This window comes from Dryobates pubescens, chromosome 38, assembly GCF_014839835.1.
Source record: "Dryobates pubescens isolate bDryPub1 chromosome 38, bDryPub1.pri, whole genome shotgun sequence".
In the NCBI taxonomy this organism is placed as follows: Eukaryota; Metazoa; Chordata; class Aves; order Piciformes; family Picidae; genus Dryobates; species Dryobates pubescens.
The window spans coordinates 2,799,499-2,827,240 of NC_071649.1; the positions used below are offsets into that span (position 1 = coordinate 2,799,499).

Below are 27,742 nucleotides of genomic sequence, written 5' to 3' on the forward strand. Positions count from 1 at the left end.
CCCGAGAGAAAGGCACAAGGAGCTGAAGATACGGGTGAGGGAAGAGGACCAGGGACCGGCGGGGAGGAGCCGTCCCGAAGCGGGGAGCGGGGGGAAGGGGAAGGGGCCCCGCTCCCGCCACGCCGCCGCTCCCCACCCCCGCGAGCGGACCGCTCTCTGATTGGGCTCCACAAACGCCAATCACCCGGCCTCCTTCCTTCCCGCGCCAAACGTAAACACGGCGAGGGGGAGCGGAAGGCGGTGGGACCGAGTGAGCCCGCTGCGATTGGCTGAGGGCACGGCAAGGGGCGGGGCGCGGCGCTGCAGGGGCGCGCGGCGAGGCGGGCGTGCGCGCGCGCGCCTGTGGCCGGGGAGCAGTGCGCCGCCTGGCGGCCGGAGGGTGAGCCGCACGCGGGGTCGCCCTGCATCTCTGACGCAGGCAGCGCGGCGACCTGGGGCGGGGCGTGCGGGGAGAGCCTGCCGCCGCCTGGCAGTGCTTCGAGGAGCCCCGCGGACAGCATCTTTAGCAAGACAGGGCGTGATGGTTTTAAACTAAGGCAGGGGAGGGTTAGTCTAGGTAGAAGGCAGAAGTGTTTTACACTGAGGGTGGTGAAGCACCGGCACAGATTGCTCGGAGAGGTGGTGGAAGCTCCATCCCTGGAAGGATTCCAGGTCAGGATGCTCTGAGCAGGCTGATCTAGCTGAAGATGTCCCTGTTCACCGCAGGGATTGGACACAAGACATCCTGTGATCCTATGAGTACCTGCAGCATGTACTGACTATTCCAATTCAAACAGATCACGCTCCCAAACCCAGTTTTGAAACTTGCTCGTAGTGTGTTACTGACCCCTTCAAAGTAAAAATGGCTTTATTTGGCTTGAGCAATGAAAAGGGAGCATTGAGAAATAGCAAATAAGGCTTGAGAAAGAATTGGAGCGTGGGGGAAACAAGTTAATCACAACACTAGCTTCTGCTGTCCTTTCCAAAAGCAGAGCCCAAAACCTTGTAACATGAGGCTGGGCTGCCAAGGGCAAGAGCCTGCAGCACTGGAGAAAGGACTGGAGAGAGAGAAAATCAGTTTAAAAGGTTACAGTCATTAGATTTGTAGACTGAAGCTCAAGCAGAAGAGGAGGTTAAAAGATGAGAATTGCTTGGGGGGCGGGAAGCCTGATTTTTGTTGTTTCTGTTTTCAAAGAGAAGCAAGTTGAGCAGAATTCCAGCAGAATTTTCCCCTACTGATACCTTTATAAAATCTATATACTTTTGTATAAAATTCTATCTTTTATAAGCCAGGTTTTGTAGGATTTTGTTTTGGGTTTTATAGGTGATATCCTAGTGCCTGGAAACATCTTCCCACATGCCCTTAAATAAAGTCCCTCCAGGTGATGGGAGACGATATCTTCTGCCTTGCTTACAGCTTTTACTGCCAAACAGCAGCAAAGTTTATGACCATTCCTTAAAACTGTCTCCAGCTGGCTAGCAGGAGATAAGTGAAGGAATGCAAACCAAATAGCCTAAATAGCCTTGACTTCTCAGACCTCTGCTTCTTTTCAGCTTGTATTGACAAGCACCCAGACTGTCCAGGAAGTTCTTTTAACCCTGAATGCAGACCCACACTCCTCTTGCAGTCAATTGCATGCAGCTATAGCATGGAGAATAAAATGTTCACAGAAAACTTGTGCAGCAGTGGTTTGCTGTCCATGGGTAGCAGAAGCAGCAATACTGCCTGGGCTGCTATAGTTACTAAACTTCACAGTATCACAAGGGTTGGAAGAGACCCCGAGGATCATCAAGTCCAACCTGTCTCCACAGACCTCATGACTAGACCATGGCACCAAGTGCCACATCCAGTGCCCTCTTGAACACCTCCAGGGATGGTGACTCCACCACCTCCCTGAGCAGCACATTCCAATGACGAACGACTCTCTCCGGGAAGAACTTCCTCCTCACCTCGAGTCTAAACCTCCCCTGGCACAGCTTGAGACTGTGTTCCCTTGTTCTGGTGCTGGTTGCCTGGGAGAAGAGACCAACCCCTTCCTGGCTACAACCACCTTTCAGGTAGTTGTAGAAAGCAAAGAGGTCACCCCTGAGGCTCCTCTTCTCCAGGCTAAGCAACCCCAGCTCCCTCAGCCTCTCCTCACAGGGCTGTGCTCAAGGCCTCTCCCCAGCCTCATTGCCCTTCTCTGGACACGTTCAAGTGTCTCGATGTCCTTCCTAAACTGAGGGGCCCAGAACTGGACACAGGACTCAAGGTGTGGCCTAACCAATGCAGGGTACAGGGGCACAATGACCTCCCTGCTCTTGCTGGCCACACTGTTCTTGTTTACAGGGAAGCTGCTGCTCAGAGTTCATGCACAAAAAGCCCTACCCCAAGACAGAGAAAGGCACCCGACTCCTGTTCTGCTGAAATCAAACTCTACTGTGTACAATTCAAGACAGTTGCTGCTGCTCACCTAACACAGGATCACATCTTAAGCTGCAGTAATTATATTTTGAATTACAGAATCACAGAAAACATCTGGTTGGAAGATACCTCAAAGATCATCCAGTCCAACCCTCCACCCCAGCATTGCTATCTCATGGCCTAGGGCTAGGGGAAAATGAGCTTCTGAGAGTAGAAGAGCTGCTTGAGACTGTGTGTTGCATGCCTTGATACACAGCCTCAGGACTTTATTGCTAGAGGAGGTTTTGATAGAAAATATTCCTCCAGTTAAGACTTTTCACCTTAAAGTGCAATTTTATGAGCTCTAAAGGAATGGACCACAAGGATGAGCAGAGGGCCACAGCTCCTCTCCTGTGAGGACAGGCTGAGGGAGTTGGGGTTGTTCAGTCTGGAGAAGAGAAGGCTCCCAGGAGACCTTATTGTGGCCTTCCAGTATCTGAAGGGGGCTACAAGAAAGCTGGGGAGGGACTTCTGAGGGTGTCAGGGAGTGACAGGACTAGGGGGGAATGGATCCAAGCTCAAGGAAGGGAGAGTTAGATTAGACATTAGGAAGTTGCTCCCTATGAGGGGGGTGAGACACTGGCACAGGTTGCCCAGGGAGATGGTGGAAGCCTCATCCCTGGTGGTTTTGAAGGCCAGGGTGGATGTGGCTCTGGGCAACCTGATCTAGTGTGAGGTGTCCCTGGGGGGTTGGAACTGGATAATCCTTGAGGTCCCTTTCAACCCTGACAAATGTGTGATTCTGTGAAAGCAGGTTCTGGGAGCTCACCATGGGAAAATAACTTTGAAGTCCATATGCTGTGTGTTTATATCCCCTCATCCTACCCTGTGTGTGCAGTCCTGTCAAGTAAGGAAGCATTAAGTCCACTTCATAGGACCCCAGAGAAGCAAGAAGGTTTATGCAAGACCCAGCAGGAAAGAGTCCAGTCACAAGATTTGCCAACTGGTGAAAATATACCACAACGTCTGCTGACTGCTGCTTCTGGCAAGCACCATAACCACAACTTCTGCTAACTTGGCCACACCAGGGATACACAAGTGGCTGTTGCTAGGCCCACACCTCAATCACAAGCTAAGACCAGCAGTCAGTGTAGGCCAACATGGTTTTGACCACAGATCAGATTCAACAGGTACCAATGGAGTCTTGCCAGTCCTCCTCAGAGAAGCAGGTCTGCACTCTCTCCTTGAGTCAAGATACTCTCTGAGGGTAGCTCCTCAAGGCTGAGAGCCACATCTTGATTGGTGAGGGTCCTGGTTTGGCTGGGACAGAATCATTGACCAACCACAGGCTGAAGGCAATTAGCAGTGTGTAGTCAGCCAGGGCAGCTGAGCTGAGTTGGCTGCAGGTGTATCTCAGACCAGAGATGTCACAGGCATGATAAAGGGAGAAGTTTGCTAAGGACAGGAGTTCCTCCTGCTTTGTCTCTTCTTCCTCCTGTTCCTCTCAGTCCCTGGAAGGACTCATTTACCTGCTGCTCAGGTCTGCCTTCCTGTTTATCATGACTGCTGTATGTTCACTGGGCTGAGTAGAGCTTCCTGTGCTTTATATTTGCATTGGTCTTAGCTTGGCTGCTTCATTAAAGCCATTTTCATTTCAGTCCATGATCTCCTCTCCTTTCCAGGAGGCCTCTTTTCTTCTGGAGAGGGGTCATCAGGTGGTAGAACAGCTGCCAAGTTTAGCCTCAAACACAGGGTAAATAGAGTGAGTGAAATGTGGTTTGGGGTAGTTGCTTTCTAGAACTTAAGCTTAAGCAAGCTGTGTTGTCTTTAGTCTTGCTTGGCATCTGGAACTTGGAGTTTACTCATGCTGTTGGCTTCATAAATTTTTTTTTTGTTAGAATAAATGTCTTTTGAACTTATAACTTCCTGCAGTGAGCCTCTGTGACCAGGGTCATGCTGTGTACATGGAGTTATTTATTGCTAGTCTAAGCCAGCATTCTAACCAGCATCCACCAGTGCATGATGTTAGCCCAGCTGCAATGCTGACACTGTTTGTAGTCCAGATGAATACAGGGAGGCCTCACTAATATAGTTAAAATAGTTGCACAGAAAGATCTCTCTACTTGCTATCCTCTCTCTGGTGTCATTCTCCCTCTTCCAGTGCCCCTCTGGGTTCCCAAGACAGGCTGAAGAGGTTGTCACCCAGAGACCATCATCCCAGGTTCTGCTTTAGGAGGAGGACTGATATTGGGATGGAGGTTCTTTCCTCCTTGGTCTTGGGGACTGCCTGCTTTTAATGATTATATTTTCTCTTTATGTGGCCTTTGTACATGAACTTGTTCTTCATTGTTCAGTTGCCTGTTCCTTCTGTTATGTCTGGACTGGTTTAACAGGATTATCCTCCTGGTAGTGGCCATGGTGGTTTGTGTGCATAGCCTGGGCCCTCTGCTACCAGCCCATTTCTCATTCTTCTCCTTCCCATTCTGTTCTAGAACAACAGATAAACAGATAACAGTCAACAAACTTTAACTACATGTTGTCATGACAAACTAAAACTAACCTAACTTAAACCCAACCTGGCCACTAGGTAGTTGCCATCACTGCTAAAACAAGGCAAAATCAGCTTAGGACAACACAACCCAGCCACGTTCTGAGAGCCTGCTCTGTCAGTCCTTCAGCCTTTCACTTGTCATGGCAGAAGTGGTGCTCACCTGGCTGCAGACTAAAGCCCTGACTCTTGGGGCAGGCACTGCTGTAAGCAAGGCATTCTGTCATTGTCCTTTGCCAGCAGACCAGAACCATTTGTAGTCTCTTCTTTCCATCTGACATTAAAAACTGTTGCAAGCAGAACACTTCTATGTAAATTAATCACACACTGGTGGGGTGGCAGCATTTTCCATCTCCCCCAAAATGGTGTGAAGATGGAATTTATGAGGCTAAATTTATGCCAGTTTCTTTTTCCCCTCCCCACTGCTGTAACTGCATTGTTCCACAGTGGGTAGATTTTTCCAAGCTACTGTTCAGGATGATGCCAGGTTTTGCGATGCTCATTTTTTCCTTTGAAGCAAAAGGTCTTCTGGGCCTATCAGGAGCTATGAAACCAGAGCCCCAGTTCTCCTCTTCTGTTTCCTTTGCAATGTATTTTCTGTGTGACTCTGCATTCTGCAGAATACAAGACTTAAAAAACCCAAACAACCCCAAACATGTGCCTAGAGCATTGATTTTGCTCTTTAAGTTAAATACTTTACAAGAATGGATCAGGTAGATATGGCTTAGCCTTTCCTTCAGTAGATGAAGTAGCTTTTTTAAGACATTGGAGTCTTGGGCCAAGAGCTCTCTGATGACCTCTACATTTCTGAAGTTTCTAAGCTAAAATAATTAGAAATGAAAATTCTTCATTTCCAGAACGAAATCCAAGAGGGGATAGCCTTACTGTGGCTCAGGAAGACCTTGTGGCAGCATTTCAGTATGAAGGGGGACCTATAAGAAAGATGAGGACAGACTGAGAGAGTTGGGGTTGTTAGCCTGGGGAAGGCTCTAGGGAGATCCTCTTGCATCCTTTCAGTTCTTCAAGGGGGCCCTATAAGAAAGATGGGAAGGGTCTTTTTAGCAGGACCTCTTGCAACAGGGCACGGGATGATGATTTTAAACTAAGAGAGGAGGGATTTAGAATAGCAGAAGGAAGAAATTTTTTTACCATGAGCACTGGTCAGTTCTCCATCCCTGGAAGCATTCCAGGTCTGATTGCACGGGCTCCAAGCAGCCTGGTGCAGTTGATGTCCCTGCTCACTGCAGGAGGTTTGTGCTAGGTGACCTTTAAAGGTCTCTTACAACTCAAAACTGTTCTATGGTTCTATAAACTCTGCTCTCTCTCCTCCAGTCAGTGATGTGCATGCTCTAGAATACAGGAGTCATAGTTTAGTAAATGTGTAACTATTGGGTTACTGGGCAGGGCCTGGAGGACTCTCACCACTGCTGTTCACAGTGAAATCCTGCAGGCAGCTCCAGAGCCAGGTGCAGGTCCTGCTCATCTCTCCTGGTGTGTGGCTAGGAGTGCTCACTTGTGCCTTGTGATAGGACAAGGGGCAATGGATAGAAACTACAGCACAGGAGGTTCCACTTCGACATGAGGAAGAACTTTATTGTAAGGATCATGGAGCCCTGGAGCAGGCTGCCCAGAGAGGTTGTGGAGTCTCCTTCTCTGGAGGCAGGGGGCTTAGACTGGAAGATCTCCCGAGGTCCCTTCCAACCCCTAACATCCTGTGAGCCCCACCTTGCTCAGCTGTTTGGCTTCCAGAACAAAGAGGTTGGGATGCCAGGTGCAGAAGCAGAGTATTTCTTTACCCTGGGCACACTTACTGCTCTCCCTAACCATTCTTCATTGCTCTCTCAGCTCAGTTTCTGCCTCTTCTAAGACTACCAGAACTGCTCTTGGAGGAGTGGCTACTCTTCCCTCTTGAAATATTTGGGTTGCTCCAGATTGTCTAGTAGCCATAAAATGAGAGAATAATGGAAGGTAGCTGTTTGTGTGGTGCCAAATGAGATTTGTGCTTCTGCAGGTTTAATGCTGCTGTCAATAGCCAGGTTAAAGCCTAGCTAGGAGACATCCCTAGAGCAGTCCTTCTATGCACGGGGTGTGAAAAAGATTGCATTGTTTTCCTAACAAGGTAGAGAGTGCTTGTTGTCACAGGCCTTCAGTCCCAGCTCAGGACATACTGTGCCATACCTCTTTGAAGTGTATAAAGAATAAGACCAGAGAATGGCTGTGGATTGTAGTGGTGGCAAACACAGGAGGAATAAAGTGCCTTGTTTTGCAGAGAGCACCAATAATGGTGTGAGGACCACTGCCAACTGCTTGTACAGTGACACAGAACTCTTCTTGGAGGGCTGTGAAATGCTTTAATATTCATTCAGATAGTTTGGAAGGATACTGGGATGTATGATGCTGGCACATGCAAGGTTAAGCAGCCAGGAGTAACAGGAAAGAATAACAGGCAAGATACACTGGACAGGAGAGATGTGAAGGGATTTTCCAGCATCAGGACAACTAGGAGACAAATAATAAAATAGGCAGGTATTTGCCAGCACCTGTCCTTCACTTATGTGCTTGAGATAGTGCTCAATGTTCTGTTAAAGCTATTGTTTCAAAGCAGCTGGTTTCGCTGGGGCAAGTTCATTCACCCCAGAAATAAACTCAGGTAAACAGAAGTTTATCATCAGTATTACTATGTCAGCAATAAAGCCAAGGAAACATCCTAAATTAATCACCCTGATAGAAACTGCAGCTCAGATACACCATGAAACTACACCTACACCCCAGACATTTGCCTCCAGAGCTGGAGCAGCTGGAGGCATTATGGCCAGTGTATTTTTGCTAACTTTCTCATGCAGGGCAGTTCTAGCAAGAAAAATGCATTTCCCTATACAGTGGTAGGGAGCAGTGAGGGCAAACACCCTCAGTAAGTTTGCAGATGACACCAAGCTGGGTGGGAATGTTGATCTCCATGAGGGTAGGGAGTCTCTGCAGAGGGATCTGGCCAGGCTGGATTGATGGGCTGAGGCCACTGATATGAGGTTCACCAAGGCCAAGTGCTGGATCCTGCACTTGGGTCACGGCAACCCCATGCAACAATAAGTTGGCTGGAAACTGCCAGCAGACAAAAACCTGGGAGTGTTGTTTGACAGCTGGCTGAACATGAGCCAGCAGTGTGCTCAGGTGGCTGAAAAGGCCAACACTGTCCTGGCCTGTATCAGCAATAGTAGGGCAGTGATTGTCCCCCTGTACTTGGCACTGGTGAGGTTGCACCTCAAATATGGTATTCCGTTTTGGGCTGCCCTCACTACCAGAAGGGGAATGAAGCTGATGAAGGATCCAGAGCACAAGTCTTATGAAGAGCAGCCAAGCAGCAAGTGATAGGGCAAGAGGAAAGGGCCACAAGTTGCACCAGGGGAGGTTTTGATTGGAGATTAGAAGAAATTTCTTCACTGACAGGGTTGTAAAGCATTGGAGCAGGCAGCCCAAGGGAAGTGGTAGAGCCACCGTCCTTGGAGGTATTTAAAAGACGTGGAGATGTGGTGCTGAGGGACATGATTTAGCAATGACCTGGCAGCAGTGGGTTAAGAGTTGGACTTAGAAGCTAAAGGATTCTGTGATTTTGTGGGGTTTGTGCTGTGCTCTCAGGTGCTGGGAGACGCTGTGTGCCCAGGAAAGCAGGAGCTCTTGGTGGAGCAGCCTTCTTCGCCTCACCATGGCCAAGGGCTTGCAACACATGCTGCAATTCCCTTTCCTGGATGTGTTAGCAAGGGTGTTCTCAAAGAGAGGTTTTCCCATCGCTGACAAAGGCACAGAGCTGAGAAGCACAACTTCTAGCATCAGCCTTGTGCCAAGGCCTGGGCCTTGTGCTCAGCGGATGCCCCTCCATCAGGGGGCTCTGGCATGTGTGTGGAGTGACAAGGAAGGGGAGAGCTCTGTTACTGAGTTTCCCATGCAAAAGAAACGTTTTCCCTTGCAACTGTACCCACACCAATGCCTCTAATCTACAGCTGCAACAGGACGTAGGAGTGGGATAGTGTGGTGGGTTGACAGTTCAGCTTTAAAGATTGTCTGCTGCCTTGCTGGACTTTATGAGCACCTCCTCCTAGCGCTCCTTCTTCTGTGTTGAAGCTCCCCTGGACCAACCAGAATGCCTGACCACCTATCTGTCTGAGTGCCTGCTTGGGTCCACCCTTTTCAGTTTCTCTTCCTTCTCTCCTTGTTTACACTCAGGAACTTTGCAGACTCAGTAACTGAGGGGCAAGGTGTATGCGTGGCAGGGGCTCAGCCCCTGGAGAAGGAAACGCCTCACTCATCAACAGCCAGAGGCTTGCAAGCTGCCAAGTTTCGTTTATTCAGCTGTTAAAAAGAAACAAAACGAAAACAGACCAACGGTTTCGTTTTCTGTCCTGTGACCGGCCTGTTAAGCACGCCCATGGCTGGCAAACAGCTGCAGCCAGGACTGGTGCTTGTGCCGGTGATCAGGTCGGAGTCCCTCCCATGCCAAAGAGCGGCGTTTTCGCCTTTCCGCACCGGAACTGAGGTGGCTCAGCCCTTGTCTCTTCGCACCGAAGGGAAACTCCCCTAAACAGCAATGACAGGGAGGTTGGAGGTCGCATGAGATGCCAGATACCTTAGTTGGCATCAGCCACTCATTCCTCTCATCATTTATATCCTATTGATGCCTGACTAAGAACTGCAAAATCCCACCCATGGACTTTGGTGTCTTTTCACTTATCAAGCAAGATAACACTGGGGAGTGAGCAGTTTCCCCACCTTGCTTCGATGTGGGAACAAAATAACAATCGTGGCTGTACTTTTGACTGTTTTGGGTTGGTTGTTTTGTTGTTTTTCTTTCTTAAAGTGCCTTTGTTCTTTTATTTTGGTGTGCTCCACTTGGAACAAAATGCTAAGAACACCCACTCTAAGCTTAGCATTACTTTATTTCTTGTTTCTCCAGCCTCTAAATCAGTAGCAGGGTGATTTATGTGAAAACTCAGCACAGATGATTAACAGAATATTAAAAAAACAAAACAAAACAAACAACAACCCAGTTTTTATGGGAATGTAGTTTAACCTTGGCTGGTCAAGGTGTCACCCAGCCTCTTGATCATTCCCTTCTTCAGTGGGAAATGTGGTTCACAGAAAACTGAATTATGGAACAATTTCTTGTAATCTTTGGCTTGTTGGTTGGTGTGGTGCCTCACAGAATTCTGCATTAAAGCTTTAAATGTTTCCCCCCCGCCCTTTATTTTCCCATTTCCCCCCTTTTCTCATCTTTTTCTAGTTTCTTCTTCCTTTCTTTCTATTTTCCCATTTCCCCCATTCTTTTCTATCTTTTTCTTGTTTCTTTTTTTCCCTTTATTTTTCTATTTCCCCCCTTTCTTTTATCTTTTTATCTTTTTCTTGTTTCTTCTTTTTTATTTATTTTCCTTTTTTCTTTTCCTTTTTTCTTTTCTTTCTCCAAACTGCCGTGCCCCTTGGCATTGTGCCACTGGTGCTGATGTTGAGGTTCCTCTTCGCAAAGGTACACAGGTAACGATGTTGGTGTTCTCCTGTCACTATGATGACTTAATGCTGTGCTTAGGACCACAGAGCAATGCTTGCTAGCGCTGCGGGACGATGCCCTGTGCTGCGTTACAACAGAGAAGCCTCCACCCCCATGCGGAATGTTGGAGCTTCCTCGGAGCGGGGGTCGCGGTGAGGCACCACCGTGAAGGGGTGACCGATGCGGGGCCAGGCGCTGCTTTCCCACTGATGTCGTTTCACAACCAAACGTCACTTACAGTCCTGCCGCGACGTGGGGTGGGGGCGGCTGGGATGGGGGCCCAAAGCCGGCTCCCCGCGCTTGGTTGGAAACCTGCCGGGCAGTATTATCTGGGGCCGAGCAGCCGCGACCCCAGCCCAGGCAGCCGGCGGGACCTCGAGGGGGGGTGGAGCAACCTCGCTTTCGCAGGGGGCGTGGCCATGGGAGGGGGCGTGGCTCCGCTGTGTTTAGGGGTGGTGGCCGCCGCGAGCGCCCCGGAAGACCCCTGCTCGTGGCGGCGGGCAGGTAGGTGAGCGCGCGCGCAGAGACCCCCGGACCCCTCCATGGCCTTACCCCCGCCCCGCCGCGTGCGGGGGGAGCGGGGGCGCCTCGGCCGGACGGCGCCCACCGGCACCGCCGCCCTGACCCGCGGCCTCTGCCTGGCGGAGCTGGGGGTGGTGCTGCGCTCCGTGCGCGCTGCTGCCCGCGCTGCACAGCTGGACGTGCGCTGCAGCGGGAGCTGCTGCCTGCCTCGCCGTTCCGGCACCCCCAGCTGGCGTTCCAGTTCCCAGGAGGTTTCCGTGGCTGGGGGGCGGGGGGGAGGGACGTGTTTCACCGCTAAGGAGTAGCGTGGGGGCATGCGGAGTGGCGGGCAGCGAGAGTGGCCGTGCTGGTTGGGAAGCCTGCCAGGGAATGTGTAGGGTGGCTGAAGGGGAAAAACGGCAGAAAGTGCATTTCTGCTCCTGCCGGGAGTCTGGGAGGCTGTGCTGGCCTGGTACGGCGTGTGCGGAGGAGCTGGCGTGGGGCTCTGTGTGTGTGGTGGCGTGTCCGTGCCTGAAAAGAAGGAAGAGAACTTCTTTGGCACAGCCCTGAGCTCGGCATTGTCTTCAGCGGATTTGGATCCTTTCCCTGAAAAGCAAAACTCGTGTGTGAGGTCACGGAGTGGTCGCTTAACGGAGCAGGCTTCTTCAGTTCGCTTCCAAAGGAGTTTGTGCACAGCCTGCACTTCAGAAGGAAGGAAGCAAACAAACAACAACAAAGGATCATGTCGGTCTTCAGGTGCCCCCCCCGTCCCCCCATTTACAGAGACTGAGTTTAGGGTTGATAGCGTGGGGTTGCTGCAGATGGGAAGAGGCATTTGTTTCACGTGAAGGTGTGCAAGAGGCAGTGTTTGGTACAATCACAGAGTAGTTTGGGGAGGAAGGGACCTCTTAAAGGACACCTCGTCCAACCCCCTGCAGCCTGCAGGGACATCTTTAACTACATCAGGCTGCTCAGAGCCTTGGCCAGTCTGACCTGGAACGTTTCCAGGCATGGGGCCAATCTGGGCCAGTGTTTCACCACCCTCACTAAAAGATTTCTTCCTTCGATTTTAGTCTAAATACTCCCTCTCTTTAGTTTAAGCCATCACCACTTGTCCTGTCGTCATAGGCCCTGCTAAAAAGACTTTCCCCTTCTTCCTTGTAGGCTCCAGTTTCTTACCGGTGTTTTTTACCACTGTGCAATTAAAGTTGTCAGGCCTTGGCTGTGAACTGCAGGAGCCTGAAAACCTTGCTGCTAAGGGGAATCTTGTTGGTTTGGGTTTGTGTTACTGTTTTGTTTTTCTTTCATTCCAGATGTGCTACCCTCTTGAGCTAATCCATACAAAGGAAATGTGGAGGCTGTTTGTTGCTGTTGCTTCCTTACCCAGTCAGCTCTGTTTGAGGACAGGAACATGGCTGGGCTGAGCAAACAACTGCAGCAGTGTAAACACCTCCCTCTTGGGCTGTTAGGTCTTGTATGGCTGAGCTAGTCTAAGGATTTGAGGACTTGGTGTTTCAGAGACTGGCAAGCAGGGTTAACTTATTTCCAGTTTTGTGAGGGGTTTCTGGGATTATTTTCTGTTTGTTCTGTAAAGCAGTGATGACTCTGTGTAAACAGATGTTTTACCATAAGTTTTTCTGTCTATGAAATGACAGCTGCAAGTCCTTTCCTAGCATGACTGGAAATCAAAAGTGTATTTATGTATGCACAGAGTTTGTCTTGAAAGGGCAGTGCCTTACCGATAAGTTCTCCTGGGTGTATAACTCGTTCCTGGTAGGTTACAAAGAGGGGAGAATCCTTTGAAACTGAAAGCAAAAAAGCCTGTTTTGTTTGACTTAGCAAAACAGGATGTGCTGGGGAACAAGGCCAAACCTGTCAGTGGTGCAAGCTGTGAAAGAGTCTTCAACCCAAGCTAGTCTGCATGGTGCTGGGCACGAGTTCAGCTTGTGTGGAAAGGAGGAACGATGTTCTGAGATGCCACCCTAAATCCAGGATGGTGTGTCATGGCTTTGTTCCCTGGGTTTGCTGGAACAGAATCCTCGGACAGCCGTGGTCTGCAGGCTATTAGCTGTTAACAGTCAGCCAGGAGCTTAAGGTGGGAAGGGAAAGCCAGGGCAGTTGACCCTGACTGGATACCATGTGTGTGCCATGGCACTCTCAGTGTGAAGAGGGAAATTTAGTGAGAATGAGGGCTCCTGCTCCTCCTCCTCCTCCTTTCCTTGAGGGTCAGCAACCCTGAAGGAGCACAGTCCGTGTCCTGCTCCCAGGGCCTGCTCTCTGGTTTATAGTGACTGCTGTACATCACTGGGCTGAGGATAACTTGCATACTTTATGCTGGCATTAGCATTAATACTAGTTTTGCTGTTTAATTACATCTGTTTGCATCCCAGCCCTTGGATTTCTTCACATTTTCCTAGTTGCCTTTCTCAGCTGGGAAGGGGCCACTGAATGGTAGAGCAACTACTGTAGTTCAGCACTGGATATGGGCTAAGCAGACACTAGGTGTGAGGACCTTTGTTGCCCTATGAATCATCAGCACGTTGAGATCTTGCTGAGATCTGAGAGCTGTCATTAGCTTGTTTGGGTTTTGTTTTTTTCCCTTTCAGTGCTCTTTCCCCCTCCCTTTTTCTAATTTTTCTAGGAGGCTTCCCAAAAGGCAGTGTAATCTCAGTGACATGATGTCCTGGATTTGGCTGGGGTGGAGTTGATCTTCATCCTACTAGCTGATACGGTGCTGTCTTTTGGATTTGGGGTCCGAGGAACATTGGTAATATGCTGATCACAGAATCACAAAATCACCAAGGTTGGAAGAGACCTCAAAGATCATCGAGTCCAACCTGTCACCACAGACCCCATGACTAGACCATGGCACCAAGTGCCACGTCCAATCCCCTCTTGAACACCTCCAGGGATGGTGACTCCACCACCTCCCTGGGCAGCACATCCCAATGATGAACGACTCTCTCCGGGAAGAACTTTCTGCTCACCTCCAGCCTAAACTTCCCCTGGTGCAGCTTGAGACTGTGTCCTCTTCTTCTGGTGCTGGTTGCCTGGGAGAAGAGACCAACTCCCTCCTGGCTACAACTCCCCTTCAGGTAGTTGTAGAGAGCAATAAGGTCTCCCCTGAGCCTCCTCTTCTCCAGGTTAAAAAACCCCAGCTCCCTCAGCCTCTCCTCACAGGGCTGTGCTCAAGGCCTCTCCCCATCCTCATTGCCCTTCTCTGGACACGTTCAAGTGTCTCGATGTCCTTCTTAAACTGAAGGGCCCAGAACTGGACACAGAACTCAAGGTGTGGCCTAACCAGTGCAGAGTACAGGGGCACAATGGCTTCCCTGCTCCTGCTGGTCACACTATTCTTGATCCAGGCCAGGATGCTGAGCTCAGTTTTTATACTGAGCCAAGGACTGTTCAGCTTCTCACCCCAGTAGTGAGCAGGCTGAGGGGCACAAGAAGCTGGGAGAGGACACAGCTGGGACAGCTAAACCCAGCTGACCAAAGTGTGGATATTCCATACCATATGAAGTCATGCTCCATAGGTCTTGGAACCAGCTTGCTGTTAGTGTGCAAGAACTAATGAGAGCCTGAAGGTTTCCTGATGGGAAAACATGAATTAATGGAATGCCAATGAAGTGTAGTTGTCCCTCAACCACAGTTTAGCTGCATTGCTGGGCTTTTTCTCTCCCTACCTGTTGCCAGTTGATGCTGTCTGCCTGTTAGGTTTAAGGAGGAGAAGGAGAAGATTATTTATTCCTCTACTTAATAGGAATGAGGGATGCACAATCTTTAGAAGTCAGGTTTCCTGGAAACAGGAGGATGCTTGTGTTGCACCACTCTTAATTCAGATGCAGAGGTCCTAGGTGGCTAGAGTTCATTTGTTGCTGGCATTATGGAAAGCTGCTGTGCCTCAAAGTCATTTTTATTCCACCAAGTAATGACTTAGGGACGGTACCTCAGAGTTTAACTTTCAGTATCAACAATAACTAAAAGCATGACTGTGTAGACCTTCTATTTTTTCCTCTGTATATCAGCAGTATCATACAGTTTCTTTTCTTAAATGAGTAAACCAGATGCAGACAGAGCCAAACAGCTGCTTGTGTTCACTCTTGGGTTTATACAGTTTTCAGCATTGCCAGCTTTAGATGCTCAGCAAAGGCTGGCCTCTGGGAGTGACAGCTGGGGTGAGGAACACAGTGCTTTTCAAGAAGGACAAATGGGCTTTTTGGGCAGTGTCTCTGTGTTTTCACGCTTATCTGTGCAATTGAGGAGTCAAAGCTTAGCCTTGTAACCCCCCCAGCACAGGGACAGCCTGACTGAAGCAGTTCAGTGGGACACTGCCCATCACAGTAACACATGAAGTAAATGGGAATTTTGCCCACTGGCAACAGCAGTGGTTAGATCAGATACTTATTATTTTTGGTTTTTGCTGACTTAACTGTGAAATCTTTTAATTACTTAGGTAGAAATTAATATACTTTACTGTCAAAGTTGTGCCAGTGGCCTCAGGAGCCGGTAAAAGAGCGAACAGAGTCGGCCGTTGTGTCTGGGTTGTTGGTTTCCTCTCGTTCTTCGTTGAAGGACAAGGTCTCAACAATGCTCTCCCAGGCCTGAGAGTGTTCCTCCAGATGTATGTGTTTCATGGACTTCATAGCTTAGGAGAAACCCCCAATTTATTAGGGAAACCTGTGCTGTACTGTGTCTGGCTGAGATGAAGTTAATCTTCTTCATAGCAGCTCATGTGAGCTTTGTCTTCAATTGATGACCAAAACAACACTGATAACACGCTGATGTTTTACCTGTGGCTGAGCAGCATTTGCCCTGCATCAGGACTTCTCTGTTTCTCACTCTGATGCCCTGTTGGCTGGGGGCTGCACAAGAGGTTGGAAGGAGACACAGTTGGGCAGATGACCCAGGCTGACCAAAGGCATAGCCTGTGCCATGTGATGTCATGCTCAGCAATAAAAATGGAGAGGAGGGGGCCTGGGGACACGTGCTCAGGAACTGGCTGGGCACGAGTCTGCATGTGGGAGGTGGTGAATGATTGCCTTCGCATCACCTTGTTTTCTTTCTCTCTTCTTCCACTTATTAAACACTTTTTGCCTTGTCCTACATTTTTTCTTGTTTTTCCTTTCCTCTTTTCCCATCCCACTGGGGGATGGAGTGGAGTATACCCAGTAGCCAACCACCTGGGCTATCCCACAGCTCCCACCACGACAACATCTTTGTTCAGTTGTATTCAGGTGCAGCTGTGCCCTTTACCTGTGCTGCTGGAGCCAGAGGAAGAGACATTTTTGTTTAATGCTTGCCATGGTCAGTAGATTTTTATGCAATAGGTCTTCACTTTAGTCCAGGGGATTTGGGTTAAAACTGTTTGTGCTTGAGGAAGATGTTAGGCAATAGCAAGACGTGCTGTGCTGGGCAGCTCAGCTATTCTTTTGGATCATTGACTTAGATGTCAGATTTGCGTGCCTGCTTGGGTCTGCGAACTTGGGTGTAGCTGCTAAAGCCCACAGCACTCATCCCAGCTATTTAAGTGACCTAGAGTTTGGAGTTTTGTCTGGGAAACTCCAGTGTTGGCAAAGGATTGGGATTTGTGTTCAGCTGGTAAATCGCAGAACCAGAGAATTTTAGGGGTTGGAAGGGACCTTGAAAAATCCAACCCCCCTGCCAGAGCAGGAGTGGGGAGGGAGGGGATGCCAGGGAGGGAACAGGGAGCTCGGTTCCAAAGTTTCTCAGCACAAGACATGTCTGAATGCCCTTTCCTTTTAAAATGTATCTTGCTGGTGGTGGTCTTTGGCTGTGCTGTGGGGAAAATGAATCCTTCAGATCTCATGTAATCTCAAACCAGGGCATCAACACAGATGTGGCTGTTTTTCCTTTTGTGTTTGTTTCCCTTCACCTAGCTTCCTGACCATGAGGTTGTATACAGTGAATTTCATTTTACAATCCCAATGCTGAACTATTTTTTTTTCAGTCAGTTGCAGCTGATGCATGTTGCAACCACTGTTTTCCTCCCATCCTTGCTGTGTTAATTTTTAGTAACTGCTGCATCTGAGTCAAGGTCCTTGTGCACTGACAGTGTACTTAATACTGCATGAAAACACTGCACCTTCAAGTTTCAGTGCAGTTTTGTGTATATTGGATTCTCAAATGCCTAGCCAGAGAGGATGGGGGGGGGAAAAACCCAACAACCAAACACAAAGATAAATAACAAATAAATGAGTTTTGTGTTTAATTGAGATGCATTCCTCACGTATTTCTTAAGCATGTGAGGCTCTGTTTGCTCTCTTGGATGTTTCCTCCCACATTTAGTGTGTGCACACACATCTAAATAATTTGGAACCTTAATTTGAAAAAAAACCCCATGTTTTGAGGAGAAAACCTGAGGGAAAATAATGGTTATCAGTGGTAGATTTGGTTAGCTGAGCTTGATTTAAAATAGATGTGAATGAAGTTGGGCTATCAGCAGCAAAGATGAAGTGATCACCAGAGTTGTGATTTATTACTCTTCCAGCTGCAGCAGACAAAAAGTATGTGCTCATTTGGCCTTCTTTATAAATGTACAAAATTTAAGGTGAAAATTGTCCTGGTTTTGACTGGGACAGAGCTAATTCTCCCCCTGAGTACCTAGAATGGTGCTGTATTTTGGATTCAGTGTGGGAATTGGTGTGAGAAGACATCTGGGTTTCACTGGGGTGTCATCAGAGAATGCAGGAAGACTGCATTTCTGAGAAGAGTGCAGCACCCTGTTCAGAAAGAGCACAGTTGATAAAACACTTTGTTTTTGTTAGTGGCTGGCTGTGGTATGCAGATCTCCATAGTGATCAAGGTCTTCAGCAGTTTTGAGTTAAGAAGTTGCTGAAGCCAGGAGGAGCGAAGCCAGAGCAGCTGACCCAATTCAGCCAGCAGAGGGATTCCATACCATCAATGTCATGCTCACTGTAAACTGGAGTGTCTACTGCAGTGGTCTCTTCTCCTGATGGCTGCCACATCTGGAGGGTCTCCCCTGTTCTGCCCCTGAGGCTCTCTCCCTATGTCCTGTGACCATCACATTTTTGCTGGAGCTGTGGTCTTGTAGCCTGTGAACATTTGGCTCCAGAGGCTTGAAGTGACTGGTTACCTTGGAAGACTCCCAGTCGCTGCTGGGAGTGCACCCCTGCATGTACATCTTGTGTGCTTTAATTAGTATTAATATTAGATCTGTGTAAAATAGGATCACAGAATTGTCAGGGCTGGAAGGGACCTCGAGGATCATCCAGTTGCAAACCTCCTGCCATGGGCAGGGATACCTCACACTAGAGCAGGCTGCTCAGAGCCACAACCAGCCTGGCCTTCAAAACCTGCAGGGATGAGGCTTCCACCACCTCCCTGGGCAACCCGTTCCAGGTCCAATCTATTTCCATTTCAATTTACAACATCTGTTGATTACCCTTCTCAAAGGAGGTCATTGTGTGATAGAACAGCTGACTAAATGGAGACAGAAGAATCCTTTCCGTGCTGATGTGTTCAGTTGTTGATAGGAAATCAAGGACTTTGCAGCTTGCCAGGTCTTGCTACTGTGCAGGTGTTCCAGAAGCTTCTGGTGGAGGAAGCATAGCCAGGGTAACAGACCCAAACCAGCCCATGTCAGCATCATTGTGCTCAGTATACAGATGAAGGTGGACCAGGAATCTGGCACTCTTCTGGGATTGTGGGTTTGGGATTTTCCTCTCCTCGGGGCTGGCTAACCAGGAGCTGGCTGGGTGTTTGTTAGTGACTGTTGAGCACTTGCACTGTGCACCAGTCACTTGTATGTTCTGTTATCACTATTGTTATGATTTGAATTTTTATTTCAGTTATTAGACTGTTTTTATTTCAACCTCTGAGTCTTCTTACCTTTACCTCTCCAATTCTCTCCCTCATCCCCCAGGGTGGAGGAGGAGTGCTGTGTGGGTTGCTGTGTGCCTGGTTCAAACAGTTCAAGGAAAAGCAGTGTCTCATAAATCAGTGCTTTTGTCTGATCATTTATATATTTTTTTCCCCCCCTCTTAATTAGCATGGATCCCATGGAATATGCACAGGCTATGAAACAAGATGGGAACCAGGATTTCAAAAATGGGAATTACTCCTTGGCCATCAGAAAGTATGACCAAGCTCTGTATGTGCTGGGGTGCTCCATGCCATGGGACCCGTAAGTACTCTTGAATTGCAAGATCTGAGCCATAAGACAGGGCTGGAATCTGTACAGTACTGCAGCTGACTCAGAGCTGTGTTCCTTGCCCTCACTTCTGGCTGTCTTCTGTCTTGTATCACAGTCTTCATTATACCAGTCCTGTAATTAGAGAGTCCTGACACGCAGTTAGTGACTGTAATCTGAATATATAAAGGTCAGTTATAAATTAGTATAATTAAAGCTCAGATTAATCTTCCACACTCCATGTTGGTATTTCTTAGGGGAGCACAGTTACCTCAGTTGGTATAGCATGGGACCCTTAATCTCAGGGTTGTGGGTTCAAGCCTGCAGTGAGCAGCAGTGTCCTTTATAGGTGGGTTGGATTAGTTGATAGGTTGGATGCGATGATCTTGAAGGTCTCTTCCAACCTGGTTTATTCTGGTCTGGTCCTGTTCTGTTCTGTTCTGTTCTGTTCTATTCTATTCTATTCTATTCTATTCTGTTCTATTCTATTCTGTTCTATTCTGTTCTGTTCTATTCTGTTCTATTCTATTCTGTTCTATTCTATTCTGTTCTATTCTATTCTATTCTATTCTTACCTGATTGTGGTGGGTTGAAGTTTCCCCCCCCCCCCCAGCATTAACTTTGCCAGACCAACTCAGTATACCGATGTACTGTGAATTAACCTTGGTGTGATTTTTGCCCTCTGCTGGTTGTGTTCACAGCCTGCTGTCATCTGATTGTCTTTAAAGTGATTCATTGGTTATTAAATGTTTCTTAGTATTTTCAGATTTGTTAAATCATTTTTTTTTCATCAGGATTGTTGTTTAGGTCTTTCTTTCCAAATATTAAGTGCTTATTTTTCATCAGTTAACACCAGTTACAGAATCACAGAATTTGTACAGAATTAACCAGGTTGTAAAAGACCTTGGAGATCATCAAGTCCCAACCTCTCACCCAACACCATCTAATCAACTAAACCATGGCACCAAGTGCCTCATCCAGTCTTAATTTAAACACTTCCAGGGGTGGTGGCTCCACCACCTCCCTGGGCAGCCCATAACAGTTGCTAATGTTATTAATGATTAAGTAGTTGAGTATTATGGCAGCTATTAAATATGCATTAGTGCCTTGTAGTAACATTGCTGTTATTCTAACTTAACACCAGCCATTCATTTATTTTCATTATTAACCATTTGGCTCCTAGTAGTAAAATGCCTGGAGCATGTGCAGGGAGTAGGACTGAGGGAGGGAGGACAGAGCTGAGCAGGTTTCCTGCCACATGTCATGATGCTGCAGGGATCTGCTCCTGAGCATCTCTATCCCTTGCCATGGGTTGACTTGTCAGGAGTTGCTGGCATTCAAAGTGTTCTCTGAACACATTCAGTGTAGCTGAAGAGACTTGGAGTGTAGATTGGTAGGCAGGGATAAGGTGAAGGATGCAGCTTTGTGGTATGGGGTGTCTGAGCACAGGTGTGGCCGTTTGACGCTGTGCCTTTAAGGAAGGGGCACACTGGCTAAATGTTTATAAAATATTTTGGTATTCTAAACGAATTTCATTGGTAGAATTGTGGGAGGAGAGATTGGACCCAGGGGAGTTGGGAACTTTCAGTCTTCCTTTCTTCGCTGTCCCTTTCGGCTGGATCTGCTTCTGGGCTTCTTGCCAAAAGATAAGAACTAACTCCCTGTGCATAGGCCTCCGTCTGCTGTACTAACTCCCCTTTCTTCTCGTCTTCTACCTCTTTGGGGGAGAAGGGAGGTAGAGGGTGAAGGGGGGCAGAGGGGGAAGCCCCCTCTGTGGGGGGGTCTGGTTTCTGGTTGAGTTCATTTGCTGTATATTCCTGTATATATTGTCAAATACCTGTATTTGTTGTGTTACATAGAATCTGTTTCCTTGTAAAATAGAATCTCATTTCTCCGACTGGGTTTAGCCGTGGTCTCTTTCTCAGTGGGGGAGGGAAAGCAGAGCCTTTCCTTTCAAACCACCACAACAGGCAAGACAGGCTCTCTAGGTTCCCCTTCCCTGTAATCTGTGGGCAGCTTTTTCCAGAAACTGACTTGGATCCAGCACACACTTTATATACTTCAATGCTTTTTGTTCTCTAAACCCCATTCCTTTATTTCTTAGCTGCTGGAGATGTGAATAATTCTGTTGTTGTCATCAAGTGGTGATACAGCAAAATGCATTTAAGTTGGTTTTTGCTTACCAAAACATATTCAGTGTTCTTTCCATCCAACAGCTTCCATTTGTGTCTCTTTTCTCCTGTTCTTGGCTGCTGGCTTTCCCTGAGCCATAGCTAAGTGTGTTGAGGTGGTCTAAGCTCTGAGTCTTAATACTGCTTTATTCCAGTGAGCTGGCTTTCTGCTTCAGAAGACACCAGGATATGAAGTGTATCACAAGGGTATAATTTGTGATGCCACTAAAGAGATTTTACAGCTGATGTTCAAGAGAACTTAGTTTTCTGTACCTCCATTTTTACCTCTCATTTTAAGTGGGTGATATGTAAGGGTTTTTTTTCCCCCTTGCTGCTAACTATAAAGTTGTCCTTTCAAGTGAATAAACACTTACATGCCAAAAACATGTTTTTAGGTGCACCAAGGAGATAGCTGTGTTACACTGCAACAAATCAACTGCCTTGTACTGTCTTGGTAAATGGAGAGAAGCAATGCTGGCAGCCTACGAGAGCTTGCGCTGGGATCCGAAGTATGTTAAGGTACTAGCTGGCAGGTTTGGCATGCTTTGCTTTTCAAACCCAAGTGTCCATACCTGCTTTTTAGGGTGTTCTGGCTTTGGGGTGTGATAAGCAAATACAGCACAAAGTCCTTGAATCAATGTCTGACTTTGTACCCAGGCATCAGAACGAGTCCTGTAATAGTCCTCTTAATGAAATGAAGCAACTCTTTTTTTGCAGCAGCAGGTTCTTTCTGGCTTCCCACAAGATAGACAGCAATGCTTTCAAGAAAGATAACTTTTCTTAATATCCCAGGCAAGGTGATCAGTAAGAAAATCTTATGTGCCCTGGTGATGCTGGAGATGTGGGTGTGATGCAGCAGCAGCCAGGTGACAGCACGCTGTGAGGTTCATGAGCTTTGTGTTCATTTGCAGTCTTACAGAGCCTGGCTCATGGGACAGATTCATCAGTCACTGACAGCACTCATGTCTGGAATGGGGACCTAGCTTTGAAGGCTTCCTTGGGCAGTGTGCCCTAATACTCTTTTCATGTTAATCAGCCTACTGGGAACAGTGGGTGGCGATGGAGGTTGCAGTGTGTTTCCAGTGGACAGAACAATGCTCGAGACATATGCTTGTCATTAAGTGCACATTGATTGGGTACACAGTGACTCATGCTCATCTGTGAGGAATGAGCAGCATTTATGATACAGAGGCATACACTTGGATTAGCTTTTATGCACAATGCATAGTCTTCTGGACTAACTACCAGAGATTCACAGACTTTACTATCACAGAATGCTTTGGGTTGCAAGGGGCCTTAGGGTCATCTAGTGGGAGGTGTTTGATTTAGATTTGGTGCAATTGCATGCACATAGCAATTGAACTTGCATTGTGGTGCAGCATGCCAGTTACCTGGGTTGAACAGATTGATTCCACTCTGACTCAGAGCCAGTACAGAATCACAGAAGTATTATTGAGGCTGGAATAGACCTCTGAGACCCTCAAGTCCAGCCTGTGACCTAACACCACCACACTGACCAGACCATGTCACCAAGTGCTGCATCCAATCTTGCCTTAAATGCCTCCAGGGGCAGCGACTCCACCACCTCCCTTGCTGGAATGTGTCCAGAGAAGGGCAGCGAGGCTGAGGAGAGGTCTGGAGCACAACCCTGTGAGGAGAGGCTGGGGGAGCTGGGATTGCTTAGCCTGGAGAAGAGGAGGCTATGGGGGGACCTTATTGCCATCTACAACTACCTGAAGGGATATTGTAGCCAGGTGGGAGCTGGTCTCTTCTCCCAGGCAACCAGCACCAGAACAAGAGGACACAGTCTCAAGCTGTGCCAGGGGAGGTTCAGGCTGGATATTAGGAAGAAATTCTTCCCAGAAAGAGAGATTGGCCATTGGAATGTGCTGCCCAGGGAGGTGGTGGAGTCACCATCCCTGGAGGTGTTTAAGAAGAGCCTGGAAGAGGCACTCAGTGCCATGGTTGAGTTAATCAGATGGTGTTGGGTGATGGGTTGGACTTGATGATCTTGAAGGTCCATTCCAGTGTCCAGTTCCCCTTTCCATGAGGAAATGCTTCCTGACATCCAACCTAACCCTCCTCTGGCACAGCTTCAGTCCATGCCCCCTTTTCCTGTCACAAGCTGCCTGGAGGAAAAGCCTGACCCCCACCTGACTACAACTTCCCTTCAGGTAGTTGTAGAGTGTGATAAGGTCCCCCTCTCAGTCTCTTCCTCTCCAGTCTTAACACCCCCAGCTCCCTCAGCCTCTCCTCATCAGACTTTGTGATTTTTCAAGGGATATTTACTGGACTTTTTTGGATCTGTGTTTTAAGAAGCTGTAAAAACAGTACTGCAAGTCATTTTTTTTTAATAGCATAATTAGAAAATATAAGGAAAAATGCTCATGCCTTGTAGCTATGATCTCTGAATATTTTGACAACACTTGTCCAATTGTCTTTGTTTGTTTGTTGTGTTGTTTTGTTTTGTGTCCCCCTCAGGCTTACTACAGAGCTGGCCACTCATGGATCATGTTACTGAACCCTCACGAGGCAGTCTTCATGTTTTACAAAGGTTTGCTTCTCCTGAATGCTTCTGCAGACCGAAGTCAAGCTGCTGATTTTATAACAGGAATCTTCATGAGTGTCAATGGTAAACTCACATTAAGATCTTAATTTCTCCAGGAGCCTCTCAGTAGTGATGACAAGCTTTTGGTAGGGTGTCCTTCACCAAGTCATTCATTTGGACCCTGTTTGAGGGGCATGAGCATGTTGAGGATATGGTGATCTTGATCCAGCAGATGCCAACAATCCCAAAACACTACACAGGGGTCTCTCAAGAGCATATCAATTGTGGCTTAGCTAGAAAAGGTTGAAAATCAGAGCCAGAGAGACAAGGCTGGGTGTTTTGGAGCTCAGGCAACCAGCACCAGAACAAGAGGACACAGTCTCAAGCTGTGCCAGGGGAGGTTTAGGCTGGAGGTGAGGAAGAAATTCTTCCCAGCAAGAGAGATTGGCCATTGGAATGTGCTGCCCAGGGAGGTGGTGGAGTCACCATCACTGGAGGTGTTTAAGGAAGAGCCTGGATGAGGCACTTGGTGCCATGGTTTAGTTGATTAGATGGTGTTGGGTGATAGGTTGGACTCAATGATCTCAAAGGTCTTTTCCAACCTGGTTAATTCTATTCTATTTTATTCTATTCCACACCCCTAAGGCTTTAGTGTTTTTGTCTCCAAACCACTCTAATTACCTTCTAGCTATCTGGATTTGAAAACAATTAGCAGATACTCAGCTTCATCTTGAGTTTAGAGTGCAGTTGTCTTCTGGCTTTGTCTCAGCTAGTAATGGGCAGCAATGGAAAGAGTGTTTTTGTCCTTTCTGTGGCATTGTTTGGATTGGTTGGTGATTTGGGGTTGGGTTTTTTTTGAGCAGTGTCCACCCTATGCCTCCCTGCCCTTTCCTTCATCTCTCCTCCTCTACTTGCTGTTGGGTTTTTTTGTCTGCTTCACAGGCTTTATCTGATGGGGCCTGCTTGGAGAGTTCAGGTTGTACTCCTGCTGCATTTACTTGAACTTGTAGCCCTGTGTTAAGGACCTTGATTAGCTTTAGCAGCATCTGTAGCTGGGCTCTCCCACAAGTGGAAGGAACCACTATGAGGTTCATGGGGCTTAGAGGTGTTTCTTGAAGGCAAAGGTTCATGTCCCCTCCCATTGTTTAATGAAGAGTGGAGGCTGATAATAAAAAGGTGCTCTATTTAAGGTCTCATTTTCCTGGGTATTAATTCTAATGCTAAAATTCACAGAATCACAGAGTAGTTTGGGCTGGAAGAGACCTTTAAAAGTCATCTAATCCAGCTCCTTTACAGTGAGCAGGGATATCCCCAACTACACTGCTTAGAGCCTCATCCAACCTGACCTGGAATGTTTCCAGGGATGAGGCTTCTACCACCTCTCTGGGCAAATCTGAGCCAGTGTTTCACCACCCTCATTTTACCACATCTAGTTTAAATTTCCCCTCTTTTAGTTTAAAACCATCACCCCTTGTCCTGTTGCAGCAGGTCCTGCTGAAAGACTGTCCTTATCTTTCTTATAGGCCCCTTTTTAAGTACTGAAAGGCCACAATCAGGTCTGCCCAGGGCCCAACTTCTCTTTCAGCCTTTTTTCATAGCAGAGGTATTCCAACCCACCGATTGTTTCCATGGCCCTCTTCTGGACCTGCTCCAATATTTCCATGTTCTTCTTGTGTTGATGACTCCATCCAGAGCTGGATGCAGCACTGCAGCTGGGGTCTCACCAGAGTGGAGCAGAATCACCTCCCTCATCCTGCTGGCCATGCTGCTTTTGGTGCAGCCCAGAATATGGTTTGCCCTCTGAGCTGTGAGTGCTCACAATGAGCTCTTCATCTGTCAGTACGTCCAAGTCCTCCTCTGCAGGGCTTCTCTCAATCCCTTCATCCCCCAGCCTGTTGATACCAGGAATCTCCCTGACCCAGGTGTAGGACCTTGCACCTGGCTTTGCTGAACCTGATGAGTTTCACACAGGCCCACTTCTTAAGCTTGTCCAAGTCACAGAATCACAGAATATTAGGGGTTGGAAGGGACCTCCAGAGATCATCAGGTCCAACCCCCCTGCCAAAGCAGGGTCACCTAGGGCAGGCCACCCAGGAGCACATCCAGGCTGGCTTTAAAAGTCTCCAGAAAAGGAGACTCCACAACCTCTCTGGGCAGCCTGTCCCAGTGCTCCATCACCCTCACAGAAAATAAGAAGTTTCTCCTCATGTTGGGGTGTGGGGTGGGGAGCTTGCTGTGTTCTAGCATCTGTCCATTATTCCTTGTCCTGCTACCAGGCACCACTGAAAGAAGCCTTTCCCCTTCCTCTTGACACCCACCTCTCAGATATTTACAGGCATTAACAAGATCCCCTCTCAGCCTTCTTTTCTCCAGACTAAAGAGTGCTAGTTTTCTCAGCCTTTCTTCATGGGAGAGGTGTTGAGGTCCTTGTAGATGGCATCCCATCCCTCAGGCATGCCAACCACCTCCCTCACCTTGGTGTCCTCCCACAAAGCTGCTGCGGCTGTGCTCAGTTCCGCAGTCACTGTGGGACCAAACTGTCACCGTGCAACAAAGCAAACTCCTTGCAGCCCCCAGCTGTCAAAGTGTTGTGCATACTGAGGAGGTTTCTCCCCTGCTTGTTGCAGATGAACGAGTCTTCCCACAGACCTTCCCCGTGGCCTACAGCTTCGTGTTCCGCGCGCGCTTCGACGCGCTCATTTGGCAAGCGGTGATAGAGAGGTTGGCCCAGAAAGGGAAGTGGAGGGTAAGTGTGTGGTGGGCACTCCTGGCTCACCCCTTCAGGGTGAGCTCGTGTTACCTTCAGAGTCCAAACCAGTGAGTATTGATTCTTCCCTGGTTCAAATGTCTTGATTGTTTTTTAAGACATGAGAAATACTTCTAGCGATAAAAAACTGCTGAAGTTCGTTTCTCAAAGGGATACAATGAACTTCCAATCCCACTTGTCTCTTGCTGGTTTCTTATAGTTCAAGTGCCATCTAGAGTCATTGTTCATGGAAGTGAGAGGGGAGAACAGTTAGATGTTTATTTGTGGTTCCCTCTTCCTTTCATGTGAGTGTCCTGGCTGGGCTAGAGCCGGTTTCCCTTCTTAGTAGCTAGGCTAGTGCTGTGTTTTGGGTGCAGTATAGGGATTGCTATGAGAAGAATGTTGTCAGATGTTGCTAGGAAATCAAGGGCTCTTCAGCTTCCCATATCTTGTTAGTGTGCAGGTGCACAAGAGCCCGAGAGGGAGCATAGCCAGGGCAATGGACCCAAAGTGGCCGGCAGAATATTCCATCTTGTGCAACACTGAGCTCTGCGTATAGGTGAGGGGGGACCAGGAAGCTGGGGCTTCTCTGTTAGATCCTTTAAAAAAAGGTCTGAAATGTTGTTAGCTCTCCTTTGCTCTCTTACAAGATCTGAGGGGGCAGTGAAAACCCAAGTTTCTAAGGGGGGTTATATGACCACTAATGTTTTGGGTTTGGTGGTTGTCTTATTTTCCAGTCGTGTCTGTTGTTGCTGTCCGAAAAGAAAGCCTTGCCCTCCAATATCAGAGTCAACCAGGTCTCTCTGAAGAATCTATTTGAGGTAAAGTACTATCCTTTATTTTATTTTTTTTCTAATGTGTCTCTCTCTCTTTTTTTACCCTGTTCACTTCAGTGATAGATTATTTCTTTTTCCCCCCACCTCGGCTAAAAGGTGGAAAAAGGCTAAAACAGAGCAAGGAGAAACGCTGTATGGGCTTTGTATGGTTATGCCAAATCTTCTTTGTTGTCTCTTTTTATTTGAAATAATAAAAAATCTCCAGCTGCAGGATTTCTTTATGTAATTTGACATTTCCATTAATTTGATCAAAAGGTGACATCTTCCTCTCAAGCACACCAGGCTGTTCACCTCACGCTTCTCCTCTGATAAATCAGTGCTGAC

General features: G+C 47.9%; 1 protein-coding gene across 1 annotated transcript in view; it reads left to right on the forward strand.

Annotated features, from left to right (window-relative positions):
- Positions 1-18,977: 18,977 nt before the first annotated feature.
- TRANK1 (tetratricopeptide repeat and ankyrin repeat containing 1) overlaps positions 18,978-27,742 on the forward strand; it is a 45,963-nt gene continuing 37,198 nt past the window's right edge. Inside the window, exons 1-5 of the mRNA XM_009900203.2 lie at positions 18,978-19,111; positions 21,684-21,807; positions 23,770-23,920; positions 26,464-26,582; positions 27,320-27,403. Coding sequence (XP_009898505.2) covers positions 18,978-19,111; positions 21,684-21,807; positions 23,770-23,920; positions 26,464-26,582; positions 27,320-27,403 — 612 coding nt within the window. The remainder of the gene's footprint in view (positions 19,112-21,683; positions 21,808-23,769; positions 23,921-26,463; positions 26,583-27,319; positions 27,404-27,742) is intronic.